The sequence below is a fragment of the Podarcis muralis genome, chromosome 6, assembly GCF_964188315.1.
Source record: "Podarcis muralis chromosome 6, rPodMur119.hap1.1, whole genome shotgun sequence".
Classification (NCBI taxonomy): domain Eukaryota; kingdom Metazoa; phylum Chordata; class Lepidosauria; order Squamata; family Lacertidae; genus Podarcis; species Podarcis muralis.
In genome coordinates this window covers 86,597,279-86,623,548 of record NC_135660.1, presented here as the reverse complement: position 1 = coordinate 86,623,548, position 26,270 = coordinate 86,597,279, and the positions used below count along the sequence as shown (strand labels likewise).

Below are 26,270 nucleotides of genomic sequence, written 5' to 3'. Positions count from 1 at the left end.
CTGGCCAACAAACCAGATGAGGGTATCTGATAGGCTTCGAACCTTCCGTGAGTTAGGGACTTGGGAAGACAGGCTGTGGCGGATTGAGCAGACGAGACCAATAGTGGGTCCAATGGCCAAGGCAGCAGTTACTGCACTTGCCATAGAGGGAAATGAGGGGCAGATGGGGCTCGTCCACCTGGGAAGGTAGCCCATCTAGGAGAAGGAAAACTCTGATCCTAAGCCTCTGCTGCCTTGTGAGATATCTCCTGGAGAAGAAAAGGCTAAGGAGTAAACCCTGCACAAATCAGGAGTGGAGTCCCTAAGATGGTTGGATGGCGCCTTGTATGACTCCTTCCGGCCGCTCCTTCCGTCAAGGTGGTGACAAACGTATTACTCTGCTTTCGTTTGGACCACATCAGCGCAGCCGAGAGGGCAGGGGTCTTGTCATCCGGGCAGCCCAGCACCTCCATACACACTTTGGAACTGCTAGCGCAGGGGCTTGACTTCATCCCTGGAGTCGCATTCCATTGTCTCTTGAGAGAGACAGATGCCAACAACAATTTGTTCATACATTTGGACACATCCTTCGATTTTTATTTTTTATTTTAGAATTAGGAAGTAAATATAAGCAGAGATAGTGATGCATTGTTGTGGGCGACCCTGTGGTTGTCTTTTTGAAGTTCTGCCCTTTAGTGGCACAGCAGTGTGAGTGCTTCCCATTGACAGACTTTTTTTTTCTTTTTAAAAAAAAGAATGTAACTGCTAAAAACTGTTGCAGTCTGGTGTGGCTGGGCTTGGGCAGTTGCAGTTGTGCAGCTTTTCCACCAGTGATGCTCTGGGCACGTTTTGGGTGAAGGCCCATTGCTACCTGAGCTCTGGGGAAGCAGGGATACCTTTGGAAAGAATGCATCTCAGTTCTGAAGAATAATCACTTGTTTGTGACACACCTGGAACTCATCTTTTGAAAAGACATTCACTTTCAAATCACTTGATATCCCAGGTGTTCCCAAACACCCAGATTCACTTACTGGATTCAGAAAAGCAGTTTCTCTGCTGCTTCTTTAAACCAAATCTTTTTTTTTTTCCCTTCCCCACCTTTGGGGCCCAAATGAGAGTCACAACCAAAGACAAGGTGTTGAGTGGACCTGTGTTTGCCTAGAACTTCCTTTTGTGGACAAGTTATACTAAATGATATCTGTTGGGTGGGATTGATTTTAACCCCATGTCAGACTTCACTCTTTGTATTGCATCTTCCTGGAGTGTTTCGGCCTCTGCGATGCATCCTTGAAATTTGACCATCCCTGTTTGTGCCTTACCTGTCATCATAGAATGCAGCTTGGTTTTCTTGCTCTTGCTCACATCAAGTGTGTTTCATTTCTCTTTCAAGGATCTCAAGGTAGTATGCATGGTTTTCCTCTACCTTCCCGTTTCATCCTCACAACCGGTGCTATTTTTCTAGAAAAAGAGATGGCGGAACTCACCATGAACACCTCCCTTGTTCTCTTATAATGGCCCAAGCTCACCCAGTGAGCTTCGTGGTCGAGTGGGGAATCGAACCCTGCTCTCCCAGGCCCTAGTCCAACACTCTAACCATTGCACCACACTGGCCCTTGCAAGCACTTCCTCTTTTCATCCTTCCAGCAGAGGGATGGGGAACGCCTGGTCCAGGAGCCAAATGCTTCTCTCCAGGCCATCCCTATCTGGAATCTATCTCTCCAGGCCACACACACACCAACCACACACCTCACTGGCCTAGCGCTGTCCTTGAACCCTGATCGTGCTTTTTGTTTGCCTGGATGGAGGCCAGAGAGGGGTGTGTGAGTGTGTGTATAGAAACGGCAAAATCCACACCTGTCACATTGCCCACAGTTGCTTCTTGCCTCAGAAGCTCAGAAGGGAATGCAGACCTAGGGTTGAAAATGATTCTGCATTCCTCTGCTAGCATACATTTGCACCAGAACCAGTGTGCATGCTGCAGGAAAATGCATTGGGTACCATCAAAACATGTCTCACCAGTAAAGCGTAGCGGGGGGGGGGGAGGGAGATGTGATCATCCAAGTTAGCATTTTCTCAGTCTATTGAGCAGAAGCCAGCGTTGCAGAACAGGAACGCACTAATATGATAACGTCACACAGCACAGGCTTTCAATTCAACATTACTGGGGAGGTGTGGATCAGTGATGCCCACACATCTCTCTTTAGCATCTCACTCGGGCTTCAGATCTCTTGTTCCTTCAGATCTCTGCACTAAAAAGAACAGCTTTTCCTAAACCAAACAGAAGATGTTAACAGCTTTTCATCTGCACCATGGCTTCCTGTATGAGCTGGAGATGCTTGGCTCTTGCAAGCACCTAACTGATACACACGGGCAGGCATGGGGCATTCTGCATCAGGTTCCAGTGACAAAATGCAATTTGCTTCCTGCCCTGTAAGATATGCTAAATCTGTAACCTTGGGGTGTTGTATGGAACAACGCAATGCAACATCTCCAGTACAACTTTCCGTATTTTTCGCTCTATAAGACGCACCAGACCACAAGACGCACCTAGTTTTTGGAGGAGGAAAACAAGGAAAAAAATATTCTGAATCTCAGAAGCCAGAACAGCAAGAGGGATTGCTGCGCAGCGAAAGCAGCGATCCCTCTTGCTGTTCTGGCTTCTGGGATAGCTGCGCAGCCTGCATTCGCTCCATAAGGCACACACACATTTCCCCTTACTTTTTAGGAAGGAAAAAGTGAATCTTATAGAGCAAAAAATACAGTAGTTCGGGGGTTAGCAACCTTTTTCATCCGTGGGCCAATCCACCGTCCCTCAGACCATGTGGTGGGCCGGATTATTGGGGGGGGGGGATGAACGCATTCCTATGCCCCACAAATAACCCAGAGATGCGTTTTAAATAAAAGGACACATTCTACTCATGTAAAAACATGCTGATTCCTGGACTGCCTGCGGGCCGGAATGAGAAGGCAATTGGGCCGCATCCAGCCCAGAGACCTTAGGTTGCCTACCCCTGACTTAGCTGAAACTGTTACGCTTCACTTTCATGACCACTTCCCAACCATCCCACATTTTTTTGTATCTGCTTTTCAGTGCTCCTTGAAATTTCATCTATTTTTCAAACAATTTCTCATGCATATTTCTTTATATTATCAAGTCCACAAGGATGGCTTTTAGAACTCTGCAGCACTGTGAAAACCTTGAGTTAGTCCACCAACTAAGACTTTCCCCCAAAACTGGGTTTAAATGACCTTCACCATTCCTTAATTTGTGATTCCGTTTTCTCAGAGTCTCCCTGACCAAACAGAGCTTTGTCGGCGTCTGTTGATACAGTCTCCATTAGCAATGGATGAGTTTTCATTCCCCAAGACAACCTGAATTCTACCCCACCCCACTGAGTCATTAACTCATCCCCCTATCTACCCAGCCCTTTCCCCCACCCTAAAGGTAAAGGTACCCCTGCCTGTACGGGCCAGTCTTGACAGACTCTAGGGTTGTGCGCTCATCTCACTTAAGAGGCCGGGAGCCAGCGCTGTCCGAAGACACTTCCAGGTCACGTGGCCAGCGTGACGAAGCTGCTCTGGCGAGCCAGCACCAGCGCAGCACACGGAAACGCCGTTTACCTTCCCGCTATAAAGCGGTACCTATTTATCTACTTGCACTTTTAAGGGTGCTTTCGAACTGCTAGGTGGGCAGGAGCTGGGACCGAACGACGGGAGCTCACCCCGCCGCGGGGATTCGAACCGCCAACCATGCGATCGGCAAGTCCTAGGCGCTGAAGTTTTACCCACAGCGCCACCCGCGTCCCGACCCTACTTATCCCTTAATAATCCCCCCTTTGTCCTACCCCAAGCAGCAGAAAGGTCTTCCATTTCCCCCTCTCCTCCTTTTGGAACACCTCACAGAGATGCACCAAGCCAAAGAACACATTGGAATTTAGTTTCCAAGGACTATTGCATTATTTCCCAGAGGCTACTTTGCATTGCTAAGCAAAGGAACAAGAACAACAGATTGGGAAATGGAAGACCTCACTCAGTTTTCTACCATCAGTTCACGCTGACACATGGAGTAAGTGGGGATTTGAGAGCAGGCTGGCTGACTGGATTTATTATCCAGCTTGGATTAAAATCTAAGCCGAAGGAGGGGGGGGGGAATGGGAACAGGGTCATTGGGTAATATGGATTTACGATAAACACATAACATGAAACATATTAACAGGTAATTAAAACACTAAACAGATACTGCTACTAAGGATTAAACATCGCACTGTCACACTGCAAAGCCTGGGTAAATAAAAAAATGTTTTTATTGATGTCTGAAAGCTAGCAGTGAGGGTGACAGGCCTGGCTGTTCTGGGGGGATCATTCTGAAGTTGGGCTCCGCCATGGAGACGGTCCTCCCATTTGTCCCCTCTCCCCAAATCCTGCTGTTGACTGCAAACGGAGCCTCACCTTCCCCCACCAATTTTATGCATCAAATTGGCTGGTATCGGAGGAGGCACTCCAGCAGATATTTGGCTACCAAGCAGTTTAGGGCTTTCGGTAAACTACAGTTCCCCAAACTTAGGTCTCCAGCTGTTTTTGGACTACAACTCCCACCACCCCTAGCTAGCTGGGAAGCTAGGACTACAATTCCCATCATCCCTAGCTTAGCATGCAGTAAATCATTAGTAACAACAACCATTAGTAACAACAACTCAGAGCTTTGGGATCAGTGTTCCATGGAATGAGGATTCCATCAGACTTCCACATTTAATAAACCGGCAGCTGCATTCTGCACCACCCCCAGTTTCTGCACCATTTCCACCGCAATTCACATGACTTGGGTTTGGGTGTCGTACAAAGAGTATAAAGGCTCTGCCTAACCTTAAACTCGTTTAAGTTGCTCATATAAGCTCAGGAACGATGGATCCATAGTGTTTCCAAGGCTCAGGCACTGTGGTCTAGCCCAGGGACTGCATGTTCCCTGGAGCCTTAAACCTTTGGGGCATTTGCACAGCTGTGTTAGCCAGAACTTGGATAAAAAGCAGAGACATGCTATTACTTTGCTTGGCTGTTTTCCCCTCCACATTGTCTATACAAATGATAATACAAAAGTCACCTCCCACAAAAAAATCCATCTGGGATAGTTTTTCTTAAAAGTGTTGTGGCAGAATCCTGGCTGTGTCTTCAATTGGGTCTGATTGCAAAGTGGTAGCTCAGAGCTTCTGAAATCCCTTGCAATGGCCCCAGCTGAATTGAGTATTGTTGATTTATATCCCAGCTTTGCTCCAAGTTGCTCAATGGGGCATGCATGGTTCTCTACTCCCCGTTTTATCCTCACAGCTACCCTATGAGGTAGGTTAGCCTGAGAGACCGTAGCTGGCACAAGGTTACCCAGTGAGCAAGGATTCGAGTTTAAGTTCGGCTGCCATTCTAGATGGCAAATGCTGACAAGTGTCTCAGGAGTTGGCTTATTGGAAACAAATGGAAGAAGCAAATGAAATGAGTGCCTTGGGAAGGGTGGGTACCATTTTCCTTGTTGTACCTCCCTTTTTGTCTTGTTTCAGGCCAGTGTTTCTTGCTTTACCCGTCCACTGTACCCGCTAAAATGCGAGGGTGAGGGCAATTCACAGCTCTGCCATTTTGTGATGTTTCCTCTCCACTTTTGCCATCTTTTGGGGTGCGCTTCTGCCCCAAACATTGAAATGTGCACCACCTGTTTGTTTGCTTCTCTTTTTGTTTTTAAAAGCTATGGGCCATAGGAGCCAATTCCTAGGGGCTGAGGTCCCATGCCCCCCCCTAAAATATTTGAAGGGGCTGCCCCCCCCCAGTTGATGGGCATTGCCATTCAAATGGTGTGTGTGCACGGCATCATGTGATCGGTTATGCAGGGTAGGGCTTATCTACCCTACCCCCAATTTTATTCAAGTTAGCACCCGTGGCCTATAGCAAGCATGCTTGACCCGGACTGTCCCGAAACCCTGCAAGACAAGGGTCTGTCTTGCAGGAAAGGCGCTGTACAGCTGCAAGCCCCGCGCTGCAACAAGGCAGAGCCGAAACTAGAATTTCTTCCCCACAGTTTGGCACCCTCCCCACATATTTGCACACACAGGCAGAGGTTGGGAGCCTCCATGGCGCCCCTCTGGAGGCTTCACCCGGGGCAGAAAAACCTGGCTACCCCCCACCCCCGCTAAGGCTTAGCAACAAGGTGGTCGTTTGGGAAAGGGCTCGCTTTCTCCCCGCAGCGCACGCCTTTTCCCTCGGCATTGCGCTCGCTTCTCCTCCATCTTCCAAGCGCGACTCTGGAGGTCGCACGTGTAGCAGCGCCGCCGCCCTCCCCCTTTCCGATCGCAGTCCCCTCCCCTCCCTCCCTCCCTCTCTTCTCCCCCTCCCCTGCGTTCCGGCAGCCTCCTCGGCGCGCCGCTCGCCTGGCTGCGCAGCGCTCCCCGCCCGCCGTTGGCCGCTGCGGAGAGGGCGAGACAGGAGCCGGGAGACGCTCGCCAGCCCTTGCGCGGAGCCGGGCCCCGATTCCCTGCGCTAGGGCGGAGGCTCCGCCGCCTTCAAGCCCGCGGAGCCCCATTCCCGGGAGGCGAGGTTCTCGGCCAGGCAGCCGGCCTGCCGGAGCCGCGCACCGGCCGCGATGATCGGCGTGAACAGCATCAACAGCAGCGGCAGCGCCGGGCGCCTCCGCTCGCGCTCCATGTGCTCAGTGCGCTACGGGCGCAACTGCCGCGGCATGGAGACCTTCTGCTACGGCTGGCCGCAGCGCTCGCGCACCCTCAAGCCCGTGCTCTACACCGACCTGGTGGTCAGCCGCCTGCAGAGTCGCAGGAAGAAGAAGCAGCCGGTAAGGGATCGGGGTGGGGTGGGGAAAGGAGGCAGCCCGCCGCCGGAGGGAGCCTCGCCCCGGGTACTGCCGTTGGAAAAAGCCGGAGCGTGGCGCGCGTCTGCGCCACCGCCGGCCTCGCTTCTCCGCTCCACGCGCTCCCGCCCAGCCATAGGACCCAACTCCTAAGGGCGCAGGTCCCTTCGGGGCCCCCAATAAAATAGTTGAGGGGGCCGACCCCCCACCAAATTGATTGGGATTGCCATTCATATGTTGTCCGTGCACGGCATCTTGTGATTGATTATGCAGGGCGGGGCTTACTCTCTCGCCCCCCCCCCCAATATTTTATTCAAGTTGGCACCCCTGCACACCCAGCAACGCCCAGGCGGAGGGGGCTTGGCTGCCCCTGCGCTCTCTCTCTCTCTCTCTCTTGCACACACGATTGGGGCCGCGTGGCACCTGAGGCTTCCTCCCCACAGGTGTAAACGGGCATGAGTTGAAAGCAGAGCACGAATGACGCCTCTCCGTCTCTCCCCCACCCTGCTTTTCCCCCTCGTCTCGTGGCCAATTACAGACTCGCGGCTGCACCTTACGCACGTATAGTTAGAAATGCAGCGGGCAGGTGCGCAGAGGATGGCAGCTCCTGTCGCCCATACCGCCCCCGTCGCCCATACAGTCTTGCATCCTGCGAGTCAGAGTAGGCATGTCATGTGGCAAACCCACGTACAGCCCTGGGTAGCTCCCATCGACACCCACACCTCTGGGTGCACGCCTTCGGGTACATTTGTTTCGCGCAGGGGCGATGGGCAGGGCGGCTTGGTACGAATCGTGCTGACGTAAATAGTCCTTTTCAATTAGTGGGGTGTGGGGGTTTTTTTAAAAAAAAAAGTTTCCCGTTTCGCAGCTCCTACGTTTTCTGAACGAGAAATTCCTGCACACTGCTAACTGGTTGCTGTATGGTATAGAAAAATTAGTTTGCAGCTAATTAAGATATTGGTTCTACCTGGAAGCATCTTGCAAAACCTCTGTAGTCTTTTTGTACATTTTGTCCTTTGACAAATGGGGCTGGGGAAAGGGAGGTTCGGAAATGAAGGGGTTTCTATTTTGTTCTCTGGGCTAAGGGTCATAATTCATTGTAGTCTGGAGTGGGTAGCAGCACTGGCGGGGAAACAGGGTCCATGGGGCTGCCTAGGAACTTGGAATTTGTGTGCGGAGTCTGCCTCTGGGTGATGCGTCATTGGGGATTGGGCTGGACTTGGGAAGCCCTCCTTGCTGCCCTGCCAAGAGGGAGAGAAAGAGGGCAGAGGAATGGGGTGGAGAACTGTCAGCAGCAACCACCCCTTGCCCTGTCCTTGCTGCCTAGAGAAAATTAAGCTGAGCAATTGTACGGAGTTAGCAGCTGCCTTCCTCTGGCTCCCTCTCCCTCTGGGTGGCCCAGCGAGAGGGATTGGGCTGGCTGTGCTGAATCCCCACTGATACAGCACACAGAAAGAGAACCTGGACCCGCAAAGATGAGGTGTCTTCCCTTTGCATGCTCAGCCCTCTAAGCTGCACTGAGAGAGAGTGCGCAGATAGCAGTGGCAACTTGAACATTCTTTCCAGCCTAGGTACTCGATATTGCGTTGCTTAAAAGAGGAGAAGGCAGGAGCTGCTGCCTCTTCTTTTTTCTTCCCACCACAGTTCAGCTCAGAGGGAGAGAGCTGCAAGACAGCCAGAGTGGTGTAGTGGTCTGAGTGCAGGACTCGGACCTGGGAGATCAGGGTTCAAATCCCCTCTTGGGCCGGTCACTGCCTCGCTATCAGCCTAACCGACCTTACAGGGTTGTTTGCGGGATTAAATGAGTGGGTGAATGTCATGCTGGACCTTGAGCTCCTTGGAGAAAATAGGTGGCTTATAGGGCACAAAACAAACATGAAGGGGAGTTTATGGGGGGTTCCTGATTTTGTTGAGGGGTGCCCTTTGCTCCCTCCTGCTTTTCCTAGCCTCTGCCAGGAGGTTGGGATATGCTGTTTGGTCAGCTCTCTAACTCAACAGCTGAGCACAGAGCTGCCTGTCTTCAAAATAAAAGTGGCCATGTCAAGTTTTCTTTCTTTCCTGCTTCAGAACTGCTTCGGGCTGCAATATTTTTACGAAGAGATGCAGCACTATTTGATGAGTTTTCCGCTCATCTTTATGGTCCAGTTATGGGACACGGGTGGCACTGTGGGTTAAACCACAGAGCCTAGGACTTGCTGATCAGAAGGTCGGCGGTTCAAATCCCCACGACGGGGTGAGCTCCTGTTGCTCGGTTCCTGCTCCTGCCAACCTAGCAGTTCGAAAGCACGTCAAAGTGCAAGTAGATAAATAGGTACCCCTCCTGCAGGAAGGTAAACGGCGTTTCCGTGCGCTGCTCTGGTTCGCCAGAAGCAGCTTAGTCATGCTGGTCACATGACCCGGAAGCTGTACGCCGGCTCCCTCGGCCAATAAAGCGAGATGAGCACCGCAACCCCAGAGTCGGCCACGACTGCACCTAATGCTCAGGGGTCCCTTTACCCTTTATGGTCCAGTTAGTTGGGGATTTGGACTTCTTCTAATTTTTATTTTATCTTTGTGTGTGTGTGAGCGTTCAGTTCTGTTCATACAAGGGAGTAGGGGGTGTTTTTTGAGGGGGTGGGGTAGGGAAGGATACCAAGCCTAATGGCGCACGCCATATGAAAGTGTGGAGCAGTTGGAGGCTCGGTGCTCTCCGTCACTCAGCTGACGCGCACAGAGATTTTGGGCACCCGTTGCTTCCAGGCAGAAGCTGCAGCCGCCCCCTCCCAGCGTGTTTGCCAGCATGCAGCAGCTCTTGGCACCCAACACTCAGCAGCAGCTATTGAGGATTCGCGTGGAACGACGGCTAGTGTGTTCACTTCTCAGCAATATATATAGGGTAGAGGTAAAGCTACCCCTGCCCGTACGGGCCAGTCTTGACAGACTCTAGGGTTGTGCGCTCATCTCACTCTAGAGGCCGGGAGCCAGCGCTGTCCGCAGACACTTCCGGGTCACGTGGCCAGCGTGACAAGCTGCATCTGGCGAGCCAGAGCCGCACACGGAAACGCCGTTTACCTTCCCGCCAGTAAGCGGTCCCTATTTATCTACTTGCACCCGGGGGTGCTTTCGAACTGCTAGGTTGGCAGGCGCTGGGACCGAGCAACGGGAGCGCACCCCGCCGCGGGGATTCGAACCTCCGACCATGCGATCGGCAAGCCCTAGGCGCTGAGGCTTTTACCCACAGCGCCACCCGCGTCCCTTGCAATATATATATATATATTTATAAACAGGCTTGGGGAGGACCTTTTCCAGGCAGAGGACCCATGTTCCTTTTGGGCAATCTTTGAGGGGGAAAGGACTATGTCAGTAGTAGGCAGGACCCAAACCAGAAGTGGGTGGAGCAGTAAAAATGCACCTCTATTTAGTAGGCTAGTTTCTACACAAGCCCCTTCTCCAACTTCCATCCAGCCAAGAGACACCAACAGAGTTTGAGGTCTGGTCTGTGACCGTAATAAAGTTCATTCAACTCATTCAGAGTTTGAGGACACATTCCAGCCTGGAAGAAGCCCTCAAGGGTGGCATCATACAGGGCCTGTGAAGGGCATGGCCTGGGGGATGGGCGTGGCCAAGGAGCGCCCGAGGACCAGGTAGGGTACCGTATTTTTTGCTCTCTAAGACTCACTTTTCCCCCTCCTAAAAAGTAAGGGGAAATGTGTGTGCGTCTTATGGAGTGAATGCAGGCTGCACAGCTACCACAGAAGCCAGAACAGCAAGAGGGATTGCTGCTTTCACTGCACAGCGATCCCTCTTGCTGTTCTGGCTTCTGAAATTCAGAATATTTTTTGGTTTGTTTTCCTCCTCCAAAAGCTAGGTGTGTCTTGTGGTCTGAAATGTCTTATAGAACAAAAAATACGGTAGTTAAGCCCGAAGGCACGGCCATTTGGAGAGCCTTCTAACTTGTAATTACAGCCGTACCTTGGTTGTTGGAACGGAATCCGTTCTGGAAGTCCATTCGACTTCCGAAAACGTTTGACAACCGAGGCGCGGCTTCTGATCGGCTGCAGGAGCTTCCTGCACGTAGTCGGAAACCTCAGAAGCTGCTTCGGACGTTCAGCTTCCAAAGAATGTTTGCAAACCGGAACACTCACTTCTGGGTTTGCGGCGTTTGGGAGCCAAAACATTCAACTCCCAAGGCATTCGGTTTCCAAGGTACGACTGTATGTGATTCAATGAATTGTGTCCCCCAGCCATACCTTGTAGGTGCAAGGGACTTCCTGGAGGAAGAGCAGGAGCGGCTAATTAGTTCCCTTGAGTTCTCCTCCTCCCTGTCTCCCCTGGTCATTCCCCCCAGCCACAGCTCAGTAAGTGGAAGTATATAGGACAATGCAGGTTCTGGGACAAACAGGGAGAAAAGCGTAAGGAAAAGAACCACAGCTGCTGATGTGGGCCTGATTCAGAGAGCACCAGCTCTTTGCTAACACGTCCACAACATTAGAGTTAACCCCTTTGCAGGCAGAGCTCAGGTCCCGTCCCCCCCCCCCCATCATCACACAGAGGCCATTACTTGAGAGGTGAGGAATGCAATTACCCCTAACTTGGTGGATTGATTGAGATGTTCAGCTTCCCTTTCCTTCTGCAAATCATTTTACCCAGGGTGAGGGAGACGGGTGAATTATCTGGTGAGAAAGGCTATCTCTTTGATTTTGCTTTACTCACTGTTCAGCCAAATATTTGCCTTGCCTTGCTTTTGAAAGCTGCTCGCATCCTGTCTGCACATCCTGCCGATGTTTCCTCTACACCAGGAGTGTCTAACCTCAGGGCTTCCAGATGTTATGGCCACTGGTCAGGGTGAAAGGACTTAGATTTCATAGAATCGCAATGCAGGAACCTGTCCACAGCCATCACTGGGTGGGCTCGAACCACCAACCTTCTGGTTAGCAGCCAGGTGCATTAACCCACTGCACCATGAGGCTTCCAGCATCTGGAAGGCAACAGGTTTCCCATCCCTGTTCTAGAGCAAGACCTTCAGAGCAGTTTATCTCTTTCCCTGAGGTTTTGGAAATTGCCTGCCCCAGGCTGAGGGAAGAACATTTTTGGTGAGGCCGGCAAGTTCTGCGCTCTTCAAGACAAGGCTGTGACCTTCCTAAAAAGTCTCTCCCATCAATATAGCTGTGGCTGCTTTAGTTTTTGACGTCTGCCTGTCCAGAGTTAATGAAGAGCTTTTAACTAACTCAGGTGAGAAGAAAAATGAAGCTGTTTTTCTTACGCTTCATAAAGCCTCATCCTGGGCAGCTATATAATTGCTTCTATTTTTGACGGCACATTTCATCTCCCGGGGGCAGAATGGTGCATTGGTTGAAATTCTTCAAGGTTTCAAATATGAGGAGGAAAGGATCCGTGAATTTAACGATGGTAGCTGGTTTTGTGAGTGATTTCAGCTCAAAGTGCAAGAGGTTCACATAACATTAACAGCAGTGTTCGAAATTAGCCAGGCGCATTTTGCACCTTGCTAACGACCACCTGGTGGTGCTGTGGGTTAAACCACAGAGCCTAGGACATGTCAATCAGAAGGTCGGCGGTTCAAATCCCCACGACGGGGTGAGCTCCCGTTGCTCGGTCCCTACTCCTGCCAACCTAGCAGTTCAAAAGCACGCCAAAATGCAAGTAGATAAATAGGTACCGCTCTGGCGGGAAGGTAAACGGCGTTTCCGTGCGCTGCTCTGGTTCTCCAGAAGCGGCTTAGTCATGCTGGCCACATGACCCAGAAGCTGTACACTGGCTCCCTCGACCAATAAAGCGAGATGAGCGCCGCAACCCCAGAGTCGGTCATGACTGGACCTAATGGTCAGGGGTCCCCTAACGACCACCTGAGACCAAGTGAAGATGTCTGGGTGCCAGGATGGTGCCTGACATTTCCACCATCTGGAGGTGCATGCCTGGGGATCATTGGATCGGGACAGTTTTCACGCACTAAAACCCCACCCTGTAGAGTTCAATCAGTTATATTTCATCTGCACAATCAGAATGAATTCCAGGAACCAAAATGCTTTTTCTGTGCAGCCTGAGCAGGAGCAGCGAACAGTGTTACAGTTAATTGTTGTCGCTTGTCTTCACTTACCCACCCATCTGCCCTGCTCACAGTTGTGAAGAATATTCTTATTTTATGAATGGTTCATGTCACCATTAAGAAAAAGAGCTCGGAATAGGTCAATAGATATGTGGACTGGCCCTGGATCAAGTGACTTTTCTTCCTTAAGTTCTTCGAGTTCTAAACCTAGCTCAAGGTTGTCATCTGAACTAGCCAGCTGTTTACCTGAGAATAATAATAATAATAGTAATAATTTATTATTTATAGCCCACCCATCTGGCTGGGTTTCCCCAGCCACTCTGGGCGTCTTCCAGCAGAATAGTAAAATGCAATAGTGTATATTAAAATACAGTAGTCTATCAATCACAGTCACTCCCATCATTTGAAAAAGAAGACTTTAGAGCCGTTTTGCCCCAAAATGGCAACTAGACTTTCAATTTCGGCAATTGCAACCTTGGCTTAAGCAGCCATTTGGCTCCCAGCTTATATATCTGAGGTTCTAGCACTGCATAGTAGATGTAACCCATGGTTGAGCTTTCCAGCTCTGATTTAGTTTCCCCCTTGAAAATGGAGTTGTAGCCCAGGGAAGGCCCTAGCCTAGTTGTAGAATTTAGCTGTACAAATTTAGTCCCCAGCATCTCTTTCAGGTTTGAAAAGACCCCTGCCTGAAACCGTAGGAAGTTGCTGTTTAGTGTCCATGGTACCAGGCTAGACAAACCAATGGTCTAACTCTTGTATAAAGCAGTTTCCTAGGGTCCTTTCTACCTGGCAAATCCCTTAAATGTGTCTTGGTGAAAACCGAAGACTTAAAAGGAAGCCACATGCCTGCCACACTTAAGAAAGGATCAAACAGTGAATAGATTTGGTTCCTTTTGACCCTACAGCAGGCATGGCGAAACTTGGCCCTCCAGCTATTTTTATATATATAATTTTTGTTGGTTTTGCACACGTTTTCCAAACATAACATCCCATCTTATACAATATAACAAACCTTTGGCTATCACTGCCTAGGACTTTCGTCAACCTCGACTAATGGTTTTCTAACTTTCTTTCTGATTTTGCATTTTATTTTAATACCGGTAGTTATTGCTATAAAATCCAAATCTTAAATAAACTCCTTCTTAGTCCTTTTTCACAATAATTCATATAATTCAAAACTTCTTGCAACCCAACAAGCGATGTCAATTGATTACAGTTGTCTTTCAAATATATCATTCTTCCAATCTTTCAGGAAAGTCTGGTCTTGCTGGTTCCAAATTTTCCCAGTTAATTTCGCCAACTCGGCATAGTCCAGTTTCATCTGCCACTCTTCTTTTGTTGGTAGTTCTTCTTGCTTCCATTGCTGGGCTAATAGTTTTCTTGCTGCTGTTGTCACATATAAAAACATTTTTTTTTATCATGCTTATAAATCTCTGTATCGACTATACGGCCCTCCAGCTATTTTGGGACTACAATTCCCATCATCCCTGACCACTGGTCCTGTAACTAGGGATGATGGGAGTTGTAGTCCCAAAACAGCTGGAGGGCCGAATTTGACCATGCCTGCCCTACAGTGTTTCCCAAACCTGGGTCTCCAGCTGTTTTTGGACTACAACTCCCATCATCCCTAGCTAGCAAGAGTCAGGGATGATGGGAATTGTAGGGAAGGGTCAGGCATCTATTCCCAGATCTTCTGCTCTTGTTTTCCTTGGAGATATAAAAGCAGGCTTTTATTCAGTGTGTATGGATGGAAAGTATTGGGTTGACTTGTAAGAGGTGTGTGGCATTTTGACATATTTCTGTTAAAAGGCTAGTCTTGTCTTAAATGAGTTTTAAAAGACTCACTAAATATAACTGAAACTCCAAAAGCATATCTTTTTTAAAGTCTGCTTTTTTTATATACGTTGGGGAGTAACCCCACCTCCTTAAAAAAAAAAAAACCTACCATATTTGAGGGCAAGACCTGCAGGTGTCTGCATTTTACTTATCAGCAACCTTACACAAGCTGCTCCATGGTTTTTGCTCTTACAGACTTCTGTTTAGAATAAACAAACAGGCTACTACTACTACTACTACTACTACTACTACTTCTTCTTCTTCTTCTTATTATTATTATTATTATTATTATTATTATTATTTTATATTTATTCATCACTTTTCTTCCCCCAAAAAGTGAAGCTCAAAGCAGCTTACCAAAATGAACATTGGAAACAAATATAAAAATTCACAAAGATGGGGAAATGCAGCCTTACCCACTATAGAATACTGACTGGTAAAACTCTTGGACTTGGCTGAGATGGCAAAGTTAACATGCTTAATTAAAGAAAATTAGAGAAAAAGCCATTACTGGCATTTGTTAAGGATTAGAAATTTCTTACGGACCTCTTGAGTGAAAGAGAAAATGAACTTGTAGTAGCTGGATTTGAAGATGGGAAAAAATACTGGTTTATAGGAAGAATGGTTGGATCTTACAGAGTGAATACTGTATCTTTATTCTTCTTTATTCTCTCTTTCTCTCACTTTCTCTTTAGGGTTTTTTTTCTTATCTTTTCTCCTTTCTGTTTTTGTTATTTTTTTTAAAGACTAAGTAGCTGTTTTACCTCAGCATATTATTAAAAAGATATCTTGTAATGTGTATGTCTTTTTTGTATATCTCTGAATAAGTATGGATATCCTAAAATACACAAGTACTATATATAGAAAACAGATCCGGCTCCACCCCACTCAAAGATAGGTAGGAAGTTAAGGTCCAAAGCCCTGGGTGAATAAAAAAATTTTTGCCTGGCACCTAAAAAAAAAGGCAGTGATGGTCCAGGTGTGCTGCCCTGGGGAGAGCATTCCATAAATGAGGAGCCACCACAGAGAAGGACTGTTCTTGAGTTGCCACCCTCTGGACCAGGGGTCACCAAACTTTTTCAGCAGGGGGCCGGTCCACTGTCCCTCAGACCATGGGGGGGCGGACTTTATTTTTGGGGGGCAAGGAACGAATTCCTATGCCCCACAAAAAACCCAGAGATGCATTTTAAATAAAAGGACACATGCTACACATGTAAAAACACGCTGATTCGCGGACCGGATTTAGAAGGTGATTAGGCTGGATCTGGCCCCCGGGCCTTATTTTGCCTAGCCATGCTCCGGACCTGTCTCAGATGGGGCACAGCCACAGTTGCTGAACTGTCTTCAAAGGCAGCCCTGCCTATAATGCAATTCCGTAGACAAGAAAAGTAAGGATATCCCTGTCCAGCTAGAGGCATAGCTGGGCCACCAGCCCAAGCTGATGGAAGGCCCTTCATGCTACCACATAAGCCTCAAGCGACAGTAATGGCTCCAGAAGTACCCCCAAGCTATGTACCTGCACCTTCAGAGAGGATGTAATCCAAGGAGAACAGGCCGTGATCTGTCCAGCCTAGGACCCCACACACTGACAGAACTCCAGCCTTACCTGAATTGAGCTTCAGATATCAGTCTAATAAGGGCATCCCCAACCTTCGGCCCTCCAGATGTTTTGGACTACAATTCCCATCATCCCTGACCACTGGTCCTGTTAGCTAGGGATCATGGGAGTTGTAGGCCAAAACATCTGGAGGGCCGCAGGCTGGGGATGCCTGGTCTAATACATCCACTGCCCTGGGTATTAATTAAAAATTAAAAAATGTGGGCTCTCTTTTGTAACCTTTGGAAACATTTTTGTTCCCCTTTAAATGAAGCCGAGGAAATATTTTCATCACTTGTAGTTTGGCATTTGGCAGGGTCGTTGGGGTTTCGAAGCAGATGCATCGGGAGAATCAATCCAACCCACAGACCTGCCAGCTGACCCGAGGACTAGATCCAGCCCCCTAAATGGCGCTGGGGACCATCACGTTGAGTCCCATAACTATTCCCTCCAGTGCTTTGGTGAGCCCACATAGAACAGATCTACCGTTTTTCCTGTATCTGATAAAGTAGGTTTCTGGGGTGCATTGTTAGCAATATGCTGATGATATACAGATCTTTTTTTATTAAAGTTGTGACTTCTATAATCAGAGTAAACATTATTGAGGTCTCTCTGTAAGCCTGTGATCTCCCAGTGTGGTGTAGTGGTTAAGAGCGGTAGACTCGTAATCTGGGGAACGGGGTTCGATTCCGCGCTCCTCCACATGCAGCTGCTGGGTGACCTTGGGCCAGTCACACTTCTCTGAAGTCTCTCAGCCCCACTCACCTCACAGAGTGTTTGTTGTGGGGGAGGAAGGGAAAGGAGAATGTTAGCCGCTTTGAGACTCCTTCGGGTAGTGATAAAGCAGGATATCAAATCCAAACTCCTCCTCTTCTTCTTCTTCCCTGTTAATGAGGGTAAACACTATAATTAGCAGCACAATTGTATGTACAAGGACCCTGGAGCAGGGCTGTCTTAAGCATATGCAGTGCCTGGGTGCAAAGATCCACACGGCGCCCCCCAACAGTTGCCCAGGCCCAGGTGCGCAGGATGGCGGAGCTGGCCAGCTGCCTCAGCGTCTCACTGGCTTGGTCGCCCCCAAACTCATGGCACAGAGCCGCCTGCAGCAGAAGAGCTTGGCGCAGTGCTCCAACCGACGGAGATTGAGACCCCAGACTCAACTCTCTTTAAAAAATATATATTAAAAAAATATTAGTTTTTTTTAACATATCATTTTCAACAGTAATTAAACATACTTTTACATCTTATTCAAATTTTTGACTTCCATCAATCCTGTCTGAAAATTTTCCAGTCTAACTCTCAGTATTCATTTCTTATCTTCCCAATTACATTTCAAACTCATTACCGATATCTCTTTTTCTACTTTGCATCACTTTGTATATTTCTCCTTACAAAACGTCTTGTAGTCCTACTAGCGTAATTTGTTGATTGCAGTTGCTCTTCAAATAATTCATATACTTCTTCCAATCTTTTGTAAATCTCTGGTCCCGCAGGTTTCGAATCCTTCCTGTCATTTTGTCGAATTCTGCATAGTCCATTAATTTCGCCGGAGCCCAGACTCAACTCTCGGTCCCTGGACTCTCGGCCTGGCGCCCTGAGAGCCAGGTGCCCGGGTGCCCCACACCCCTAGCACCTATGGGTAAGACAGCCCTGCCCGGTAGGAAAGTCTATGTTTTCAACGAAGCTTACTTTCACGTAAGCACGTGCAGGATTGTGACACTACGCTATGAATTCAATTCCCACTGATTGTGGCGGAGAAATTTTCAGTGCTGCTAAACCCTGGAAACTGCCTTTCTGGCTCCCATAGCTTGTTTGCCTCTGCTACTCATCTGTGGCATCATTTTGGATTGCGTATCTTTTATCTGAGCTTCTGTGATTAGTTTTTTTTTAAAAAAAATAACCTCTGGTCTTCCTGGAGGGAGTTGACCTTCCTGATTCCCCCCTCCCCCACTTCAGCTCCCTTTTATCTAATCCCTTCTTATCACCGTGTTGCACATTCTGAACAATTTTCACTCCCATGCATGCGAACTGGGCTAGCGTTGTGGTTCTCATTTCCAAGCACTTGACGTCTCAAACTGGGCTGCATCCACTCCTTAGGATTAAATGCTGAGTTGCCTTTTATCGTTACTCTAAACATGAATGATATATGCATCTTAAGAACACTGGGCCGAGTTGTTGCACTAGTGGAAACAAGCACAAAAAGCCCTGCTAGTGAAGCTGGGAACCTCCCACAATCCACTTGGAAGGGTCCGAGGACCCACAGAACAGTGCGCAGAGAGGGGGGAGAGAGGAATTTGCTCTGGATTGGAAGCAGAAATGTTGGTGTTAAGTTGTGGGTGAACATATCAGACGAGACAGCAATTCTTCAAACAGCTCTTGTTTATTCACAGGCCAGAACAGAACTGAACTGAAGGGTTCAGCCAGTCTGCTTATATAGAGCTCTACTAGAACGCAACAGTAACCATTTTCTGTAACTATCCAATCACTGAACGTCACTTTCAATCCCTTATTTGCATATGTGGACCTGAGTGAAAACTATCTACAGTATCCCCCCCCCCTTGCTGGCCCAGGGGGAGAACTTCAGTACATAACAGTTGGTTCTGAAGGAGCACTGTCCCTGGCGCCTGGTTGAACTCCACTCATTTTTCTCCTTGTAATTACTCGGTTAAAATTCTGGCGACACTTATACTTCTTTTTCTCTCCGCAGGCTTTGTATAGCTCCATCAAGAACGAAAAGCTACAGTGGGCTATGTGAGTACCTCTGCTTATTTTTCCCTTTCTCTGAACAGCCTCTTGTTTTCTCCTCTTCCTTGATCTCTTGCTGTCATCATTATTTGTTCAATTTTGATGTATTTTTAATGTTTGTTGGAAGCTGCCCAGAGTGGCTGCGGAAACCCAGCCAGATGGGCGGGGTACAAATTATTATTATTATTATTATTATTATTATTATTATTATTATTATTATTATTATTAATTTGTATCCCACCCTTCATTCGTAGATCTCAGGGCAGTTCACAACATAATATAAACAACACAGATTGCATAATCAAAATAAGAATGAAAACAAGCCAATAATCTCCCCTCCCACAACACATCTAAAAGGGCAATAGGTGTCAATCAGCCTGGTTGAAGGGGAACATTTTTGCCTGGCACCTAAAGGCGTATAATGAAGGCCTGTTCTCATGTTGCCACCCTCCAGACCTTGGGCACACAAAGGAAGGCCACATGATGATCGCTGGGTCTGGGAGGCGGTCCTTGAGGTCTTGCGGTCCTGAGCCATTTACCTTCAGCATTTATAGCAGGAAAATGGCGAGCTTGTCCTTAGAACGAAGCACATGCAATAAGTATGCTGCAGGCGCATAACGTCCTTCCTGTATAATTACAGAAATTGGTATTTGTCTTTCGGCGTTCTTGCATATCCACATCACTTTCCTGCAAAACACTGGAGGACGAGGAAGGGAAATAGTTTGTTGTAGACAGAAGGTTCACTGCAGTCCAATCACTTTCTTTCCATTGTCTGCTATGTTGCGACAATCAGATGGCACTTTATTCTGTCAATCATTATTTTTTTTGCATTTTGTGTGATCTTTTACACACTATGGAAGCCACTTCCGGAATCTAAATTTACGGCTCACTTCTGTGTTAACGACTTCGAGAAAGAGGGGCAGGGAAGCATCTACAACTCTGTTACCTTGGAAGATCGCAGGAGCTTTCAGTTGTAACTTTCCTGTGGTTTTAATGAGGATGCCCCCCGCTACTCGCGTGACAAAATTTGGGGTGGTATTCCGGCAAATGGTTATTCCCTGCTGTCCAAAATTTCACATGCCCTGGTGAAAGCCACACTTCCATAAAGCAAACAGGTACTGCAGTATAAAAGGAAAGTTAGAAATTGGGGCAGAGGTGCTAGCATTATAGCTTTTAATTTCATGGCTGCTGTCACCATCTGCAGTGATCATGGAGCCCAAGAAAGTAAAATCTCTCACTGCCTTGTTTTGGACCAAACGGAGGTGCCAGGCTGTTGTTGTTGTTTTTGTTGTTGTTAAATGAAAACTAGCTATAGGAGGCTGCAGTCTTATGCAGGCAATGAGTGGATGGGGAAGAGTTACTCAGTTCTTCTTTTTTTCTGCTCAACATCCCACCCAGCTTCTATTTCTTCCCAAAGAGGGAAGGATACAGGTTCCCATACCTTTTCCTCCTCTGAGAGATAAGTAGCTGGAAAATTACCCCACCCACCACTTCTCTCTTTAAGATTCCAGCCTTCTGCAGTTGCTTTTTGAGTGTTAAAAAAATCAAACTGCGCACCACAGTCCTTTTGTGAAATTGTAATCTTGCGTATAGGTTTGGTTGGCAATTAGTTTAGGTCTTCAGAGCGCAAGTGTCTAATTTGTGGCGAATGTTTTGAGAAAGAAGGTTTGCCATTTACAAGAACTTAAGTCAGTTTCCATCGGGCATCGTTTAAAGCTGCCACATTGTGTTCTTGGTCACTGTCTTCAGGAGTAAGTCCTTTGTTTTTGGTGGGACTCCCCAACTGTTACAGTGCAGTAAACTCAGTTTTTTAGGTCTGTGGCTTAAAAATATTGCCCAGATTAAACCAGAATAAAAGGTTGGTTAGGCTGACTATACTTTATTTTCTGTTGCTCAGTTCTGTGTTTGTGTTTGTGTTTTCTTCTTAAAATGGGCATTTATTTAATTATTTTGGAAGCATCTGGAACGGCACCAGTTTGGGAAAGGCTGTTCCACAGGATTTACGAGTACTTTAAAGAGTTGGGTAGACTCATGACTTACATCACGATCATTATTATTATTATTAGTTCAGTTTTTCTAGAAAAAGAGGTGCCAGAACTTACCATCAACACCTCCCTCGTTCTCTTAGAATGCCAATGGCGCCCACCTGAGAGGTGCCACAAATGAGTTCCGGCAAGTTTCAGCTGAAAAAACCCCTGATGATTATTATTAAAAATAAAGATATCATTGACTTATTAATCACATTCTAAACAATCATCTCAAGGCGATGTACACTAAAGATAATTGAAGAGAGTTTAAAACTCATAAACAGCAAATATTTTTAAGATGAAGCTAAAACCATCAAAGTAGCCTTATCAAGATAAAGACCCATTTCTCTGTCTGGGAAAGCCATTCAGAACAAAAACGTCTCCAGAAAGCACCGATAATGGGCGCCTATCCTATTTTGACGGGAAGGCAATTCCATAGAACAAGGGCAGCCACACTAAAAGTCCTGCTCCAAGCTGCTGTGGAACGGGTTTCTGAGATCTTTGCTGGGGGTGGAATAGATGACCATTTGGGTCAATGATTAAGCTATTCAATATCATCATCATCAACAACAAAAATGTCACGTGGTCAATACTTAGTCACAACAACAAACTAATCATCCATTATATATCATCCAAAACCAGTTTGAAGTCCATATCATTATATCAGTTTCATAATTTTTGACCTGGCAATATATTGCGAAACATGATGCATAATGTGTGTGTGCTATGCAAAAATCACAATGTGGGGAAAGCCATGAAGCCAGACGAAGCTTCTCTAGATTCCTGCAGCCCCTGTTGACTCAGTTGACTCAGCTCACCCCTGCCTCATGCAGGAGGCAGTGAATCACAAGAGCAGGCACTGGCCAAAATCACAATGCAGGGGAAACTGTGAAGCCAGCTAGTGCCTCTACATAAGGTAAAGGTAAAGGGACCCCTGACCATTAGGTCCAGTTGTGGCCGACTCTGGGGTTGCGGCGCTCATCTCGCTTTATTGGCCGAGGGAGCCGGCGTACAGCTTCCGGGCCACGTGGCCAGCATGACTAAGCCGCTTCTGGTGAACCAGAGCAGCGCATGGAAACGCTGTTTACCTTCCCGCTGGAGCGGTACCTATTTATCTACTTGCACTTTGACGTGCTTTTGAACTGCTAGGTTGGCAGGAGCTGGGACCGAGCAACAGGAGCTCACCCTGTCGTGGGGATTCGAACCGCTGACCTTCTGATCAGCAAGTCCTAGGCTCTGTGGTTTAACCCACAGCGCCACCCACATCCCCTACTGCCTCTACATAGCTCCATCCTTATTTCAGACACTGTGATATATCTGTATAATGTGATGTTTAGCTGGTGATAGATTGCGAAGTTGAAAACCAGGTAGCGCCCAGCCCTACCCAGTACATCAAAAGAGAGCCTTCACTGAAGTTCTCAGTGGGCAAGCAGAATCATGTAGGCATCCCTCTTTAAATACCCCAGTCCCAGTCATTTAGAACTTTAAAGGCGTAAAAACACAGCCAACACTTTGAAAGGGGCTCAGATATAAACTGGGAGCCAGTGAAAATTGGATTATTATATCAGTTTAATATGCCCAGGCTCCCATCAGCATTCTGGCAAAACAGCTTCTGCCTCAGCTGCCGTTTCCAAACATATTTCAAGGCCCAGATCTGCCTTCTCCAGGAAGAGTTGCAGCTGGCTCCTGAGCTGAAGCTGGACTCCATCAAAACGACACCCTACCCTGCACTGGTTCCTACTAAACAAAAGGACTTCTGTCTTGTCTGGATTAAGCCTCAATTTGGATCTAAAGCAGTCGTTCCCAATTAGGGGTCCGGGGACCCCATCCCTTGCCTCCCCCAACTAATTTTTGGTCATTTTTGCATGGTAATATCACAAATGTTATGGTTGTTTTAGCACTGTGCGGTTTTTCAATGGGTGGGCCAAAATCGGTTTGGAAACCACACCTCAAGAACGGTTTTGACCCGGCAATACAGTGGTACCTTGGGTTAAGAACTTAATTCATTCTGGAGGTCTATTCTTAACCTGAAACTGTTCTTAACCTGAGGTACCACTTTAGCTAATGGGGCCTCCAGCTGCCACCGTGCCACTGCCACACGATTTCTGTTCTCATCCTGAAGCAAAGTTCTTAACCCGAGGTACTATTTCTGGGTTAGCGGAGTCTGTAACCTGAAGCGTCTGTAACCCAAGGTACCACTGTATATCGCTCCCCGCGCAAGGGAGAACAAGGCAGCCGATTTCAAGGCATTGCCAATACTGCAGGATGATCTCAGCCGATAACAATCTGAGCTGCCTGCCCTCACGCTGAGGGAAAATGGCAGCCAGTTGCAAGGCGCTGCCTTCCTCTCACGCTAACCTGACGGACAACAGGGCAGCTGATCGCCCTCACTTCAAGGCACCGTGGCACTACCTTCCCCTGGCACTTGGGTGGAGCATCTTTTCTCAGCAGGAAAGCAGCAGCAGCAGCCACAGTGGACGTGCATCTTCTCTGGCTGCCACCCACTAAAACCATGTGGTGGAGGTGACTCCGCTTCCTTTCCTCCTCCTATACACCCGATCTTCGTGGCTGCTCCTTAATAATAATAATAATAATAATAATAATAATAATAATAATAATAATAATTATTTTTATTTATATCCCTCCCTCCCCAGCCGAAGCCGGGCTCAGAGCAGCTAACAACAGTAAAAATAACGCAGTTTACATAAAATCACAATCAATTTATTGAAATACATTCTAAAATCAATTCATTCTAAAATTAATTCAAAATCAAATGAATGGCAACCACTGGGCTAGAGTGCTATGAGGATTACAGAAGGAGGGGGTCAGATTGTGACCTGGCGGAACAGCTCCGTCTTGCAGGCCCTGAGGAAAGATGTCAAATCCCGCAGGGCCCTAGTCTCTTGTGACAGAGCATTCCACCAGATCAGGGCCACGGCCGAAAAAGCCCTGGCTCTGGTTGAGGCCAGCCTAACCTCTCTGTGGCCTGGGACCTCCAAGATGTTTTTATTTGAAGACCGTAAGGTCCTCCGTGGGACATACCAGGAGAAATTCGAGTGGTGCCATCAGCGAACCGCCCGGTGGCAGCACTACATGCGACACATGTGCTGCACGTGCACCGTACGTACGCCACACGTGCATGCGCCACCAGGCAGTTTTCCCCAACACCCTGCACCAGGTGACAGTTAGCCTTCCTTCACCCCTGTTCCTGATCTCCAATTTCAGGCATCATGATATATCAGAATATCATGATGTTTAGCTGCTGATATGCCACAATGTTGAAAACCAGATATCATTCAGATTTTCTTATTTTTTAGTATACCTAAAATCCTTTGCTTGTTAGGGGCTACCCCACGTTTTGTTCAAAAATTTGCTTTGCAGAGGTAACTACCGTAGAGCTATCAAAATTTTCAAAAGTAGGTGGTCCATGGCTTGGCTTTTGAAAAATAGGAGGTCCTACATCAGGGGTCCGCAACCCGCAGCTCTGGAGCCGCATGTGGCTCTTTTACACCTTTGCTGCGGCTCCGGGGCGGATACTAGCGAGGGGAGGAGGCGCATTCTGGGCCCCGACACTCCCCACTGTGGCGGGCGCTGTACTGGCTGTGACGTCACATGGGGGCGGTGTGTGTGTTAGTCACGCACCGTCCCGACGTCACCTTCCCGCCCACCCGCCCGCTACATTGTAAGGGGCATGTATGCTGGTCACTGCATTGAAAGGGGGCATGTATGCTGGTCACTGTTTTGAAGGGGAGTGAAGAACACACACACACACAAAGGTAACTTGTTAATTTAACGTTTATTTCTATGAGGAGGAGTAATTCTGAGGGGTCAAACAAAGAAATAATAAAAAAGTGACAAAAAAGTTATTTTTATAATGACGAGTTTTGCGGCTCCCAGTTTTATTTTCTTCGGAAATGCGTCCAAGTGGCTCTTTTTGTCTTAAAGGTTGCAGACCCCTGTCCTACATAATTGGGAACCACTGATCTAAAGTATTATAGTCTGCTCTTGCAAGTAAATGTTGAATCATAGAATGGTAGAGTTGGAAGGGACCCCGAGGGACATCTAGTCCAACCCCCTAAATGCAGGAAATCTCAACTCAAAGCATCCATGACAAATGAATCTCCTTGAAGGGAGATGTTTCTACTTTCATCTTCCCAGACTTAAGGATCTACAATTTGAAACTCCGCAACTGTACATAAAGTAACCCCAACAAAGCATTGATTTCCATCCCGGTACTAATTTGGGCATGAATTATACAGTTCCCGTTTGATAGTGTATTTTCGACTCTAGTTACATTATAACAAATCCAAAAGGAACAAAGAGGTAATAAGACAAAATAGATGTATTTTTTTCATCCGGTCCCATTCCTGCAGTGTTGCTGACATTGGGAGGGTTGGTTTTTCAAGCAGACATAAATGTCTGGATTTTTATTTTTAATACCATTGCAAAAAATTCAGTGTCATCCTAGAACACTTTGTTTCCGCTGCACACTATATGGGATCTTCATTTATTTGGCACTAAGAGATGACTTTCAGACGTAAGGCGTAAACCCCAATGAGCACAATAGGACCTGCTTCTGAGTGTGCTCTAAGGATTTATTATTATTGCCTTTGGATAATAGCTGATGGTTCTGTAGGTCTGTTGATGGAGTTGATTTACTTTTCTGCTCTCCTGCAAACCAGCTAGCTTATTCATTTGATATATACCTTGCCTTTTGAACGAATTCTTCTTGGCAGCTTACAATCAGTTGTAATAATGTACATGTGTACACACACACACACACACACAAATATATATCGTTCCATTTTTTTAGTATATGTGCTGCAAAAGCGAACACACACACACACACACACACACATATATATATATATGCACACAAAGACACGTAGACCCCAAACCCACACAATTGAACAGTCCTTGGTTCCCTGGCCGATTAATGAGCCAAAACATGCTTTTCTTCAGTTCTGCCATCCCAGAGCATCAAATAATTTGTCTGCCTAATTACTTTTTCCCAAAATGCTCAGTAACTCCTACTAAATTGTGGTGCCCTACTTAGATAATTCTCTCCCTGGAGAGGCCCGTCTGGTACCCACTTTGCTATCTTTCGGGCACCAGGTTTTTAAATGGCAATAATCGCTTTCTTTTCCCAGGCATTCACTGTTTAACTGTGATGATGTTACTGCTGCCCAGTTTTTATCCACT

At 47.4% G+C, this 26,270-nt stretch overlaps 1 protein-coding gene across 1 annotated transcript in view; it reads left to right on the top strand.

The window, feature by feature from the left end:
• The window catches only part of PSD (pleckstrin and Sec7 domain containing), a 91,155-nt gene that overhangs the window by 42,362 nt on the left and 22,523 nt on the right, over positions 1-26,270 (top strand). The window contains exon 10 of the mRNA XM_028728990.2: positions 19,004-19,047. Coding sequence (XP_028584823.2) covers positions 19,004-19,047 — 44 coding nt within the window. The remainder of the gene's footprint in view (positions 1-19,003; positions 19,048-26,270) is intronic.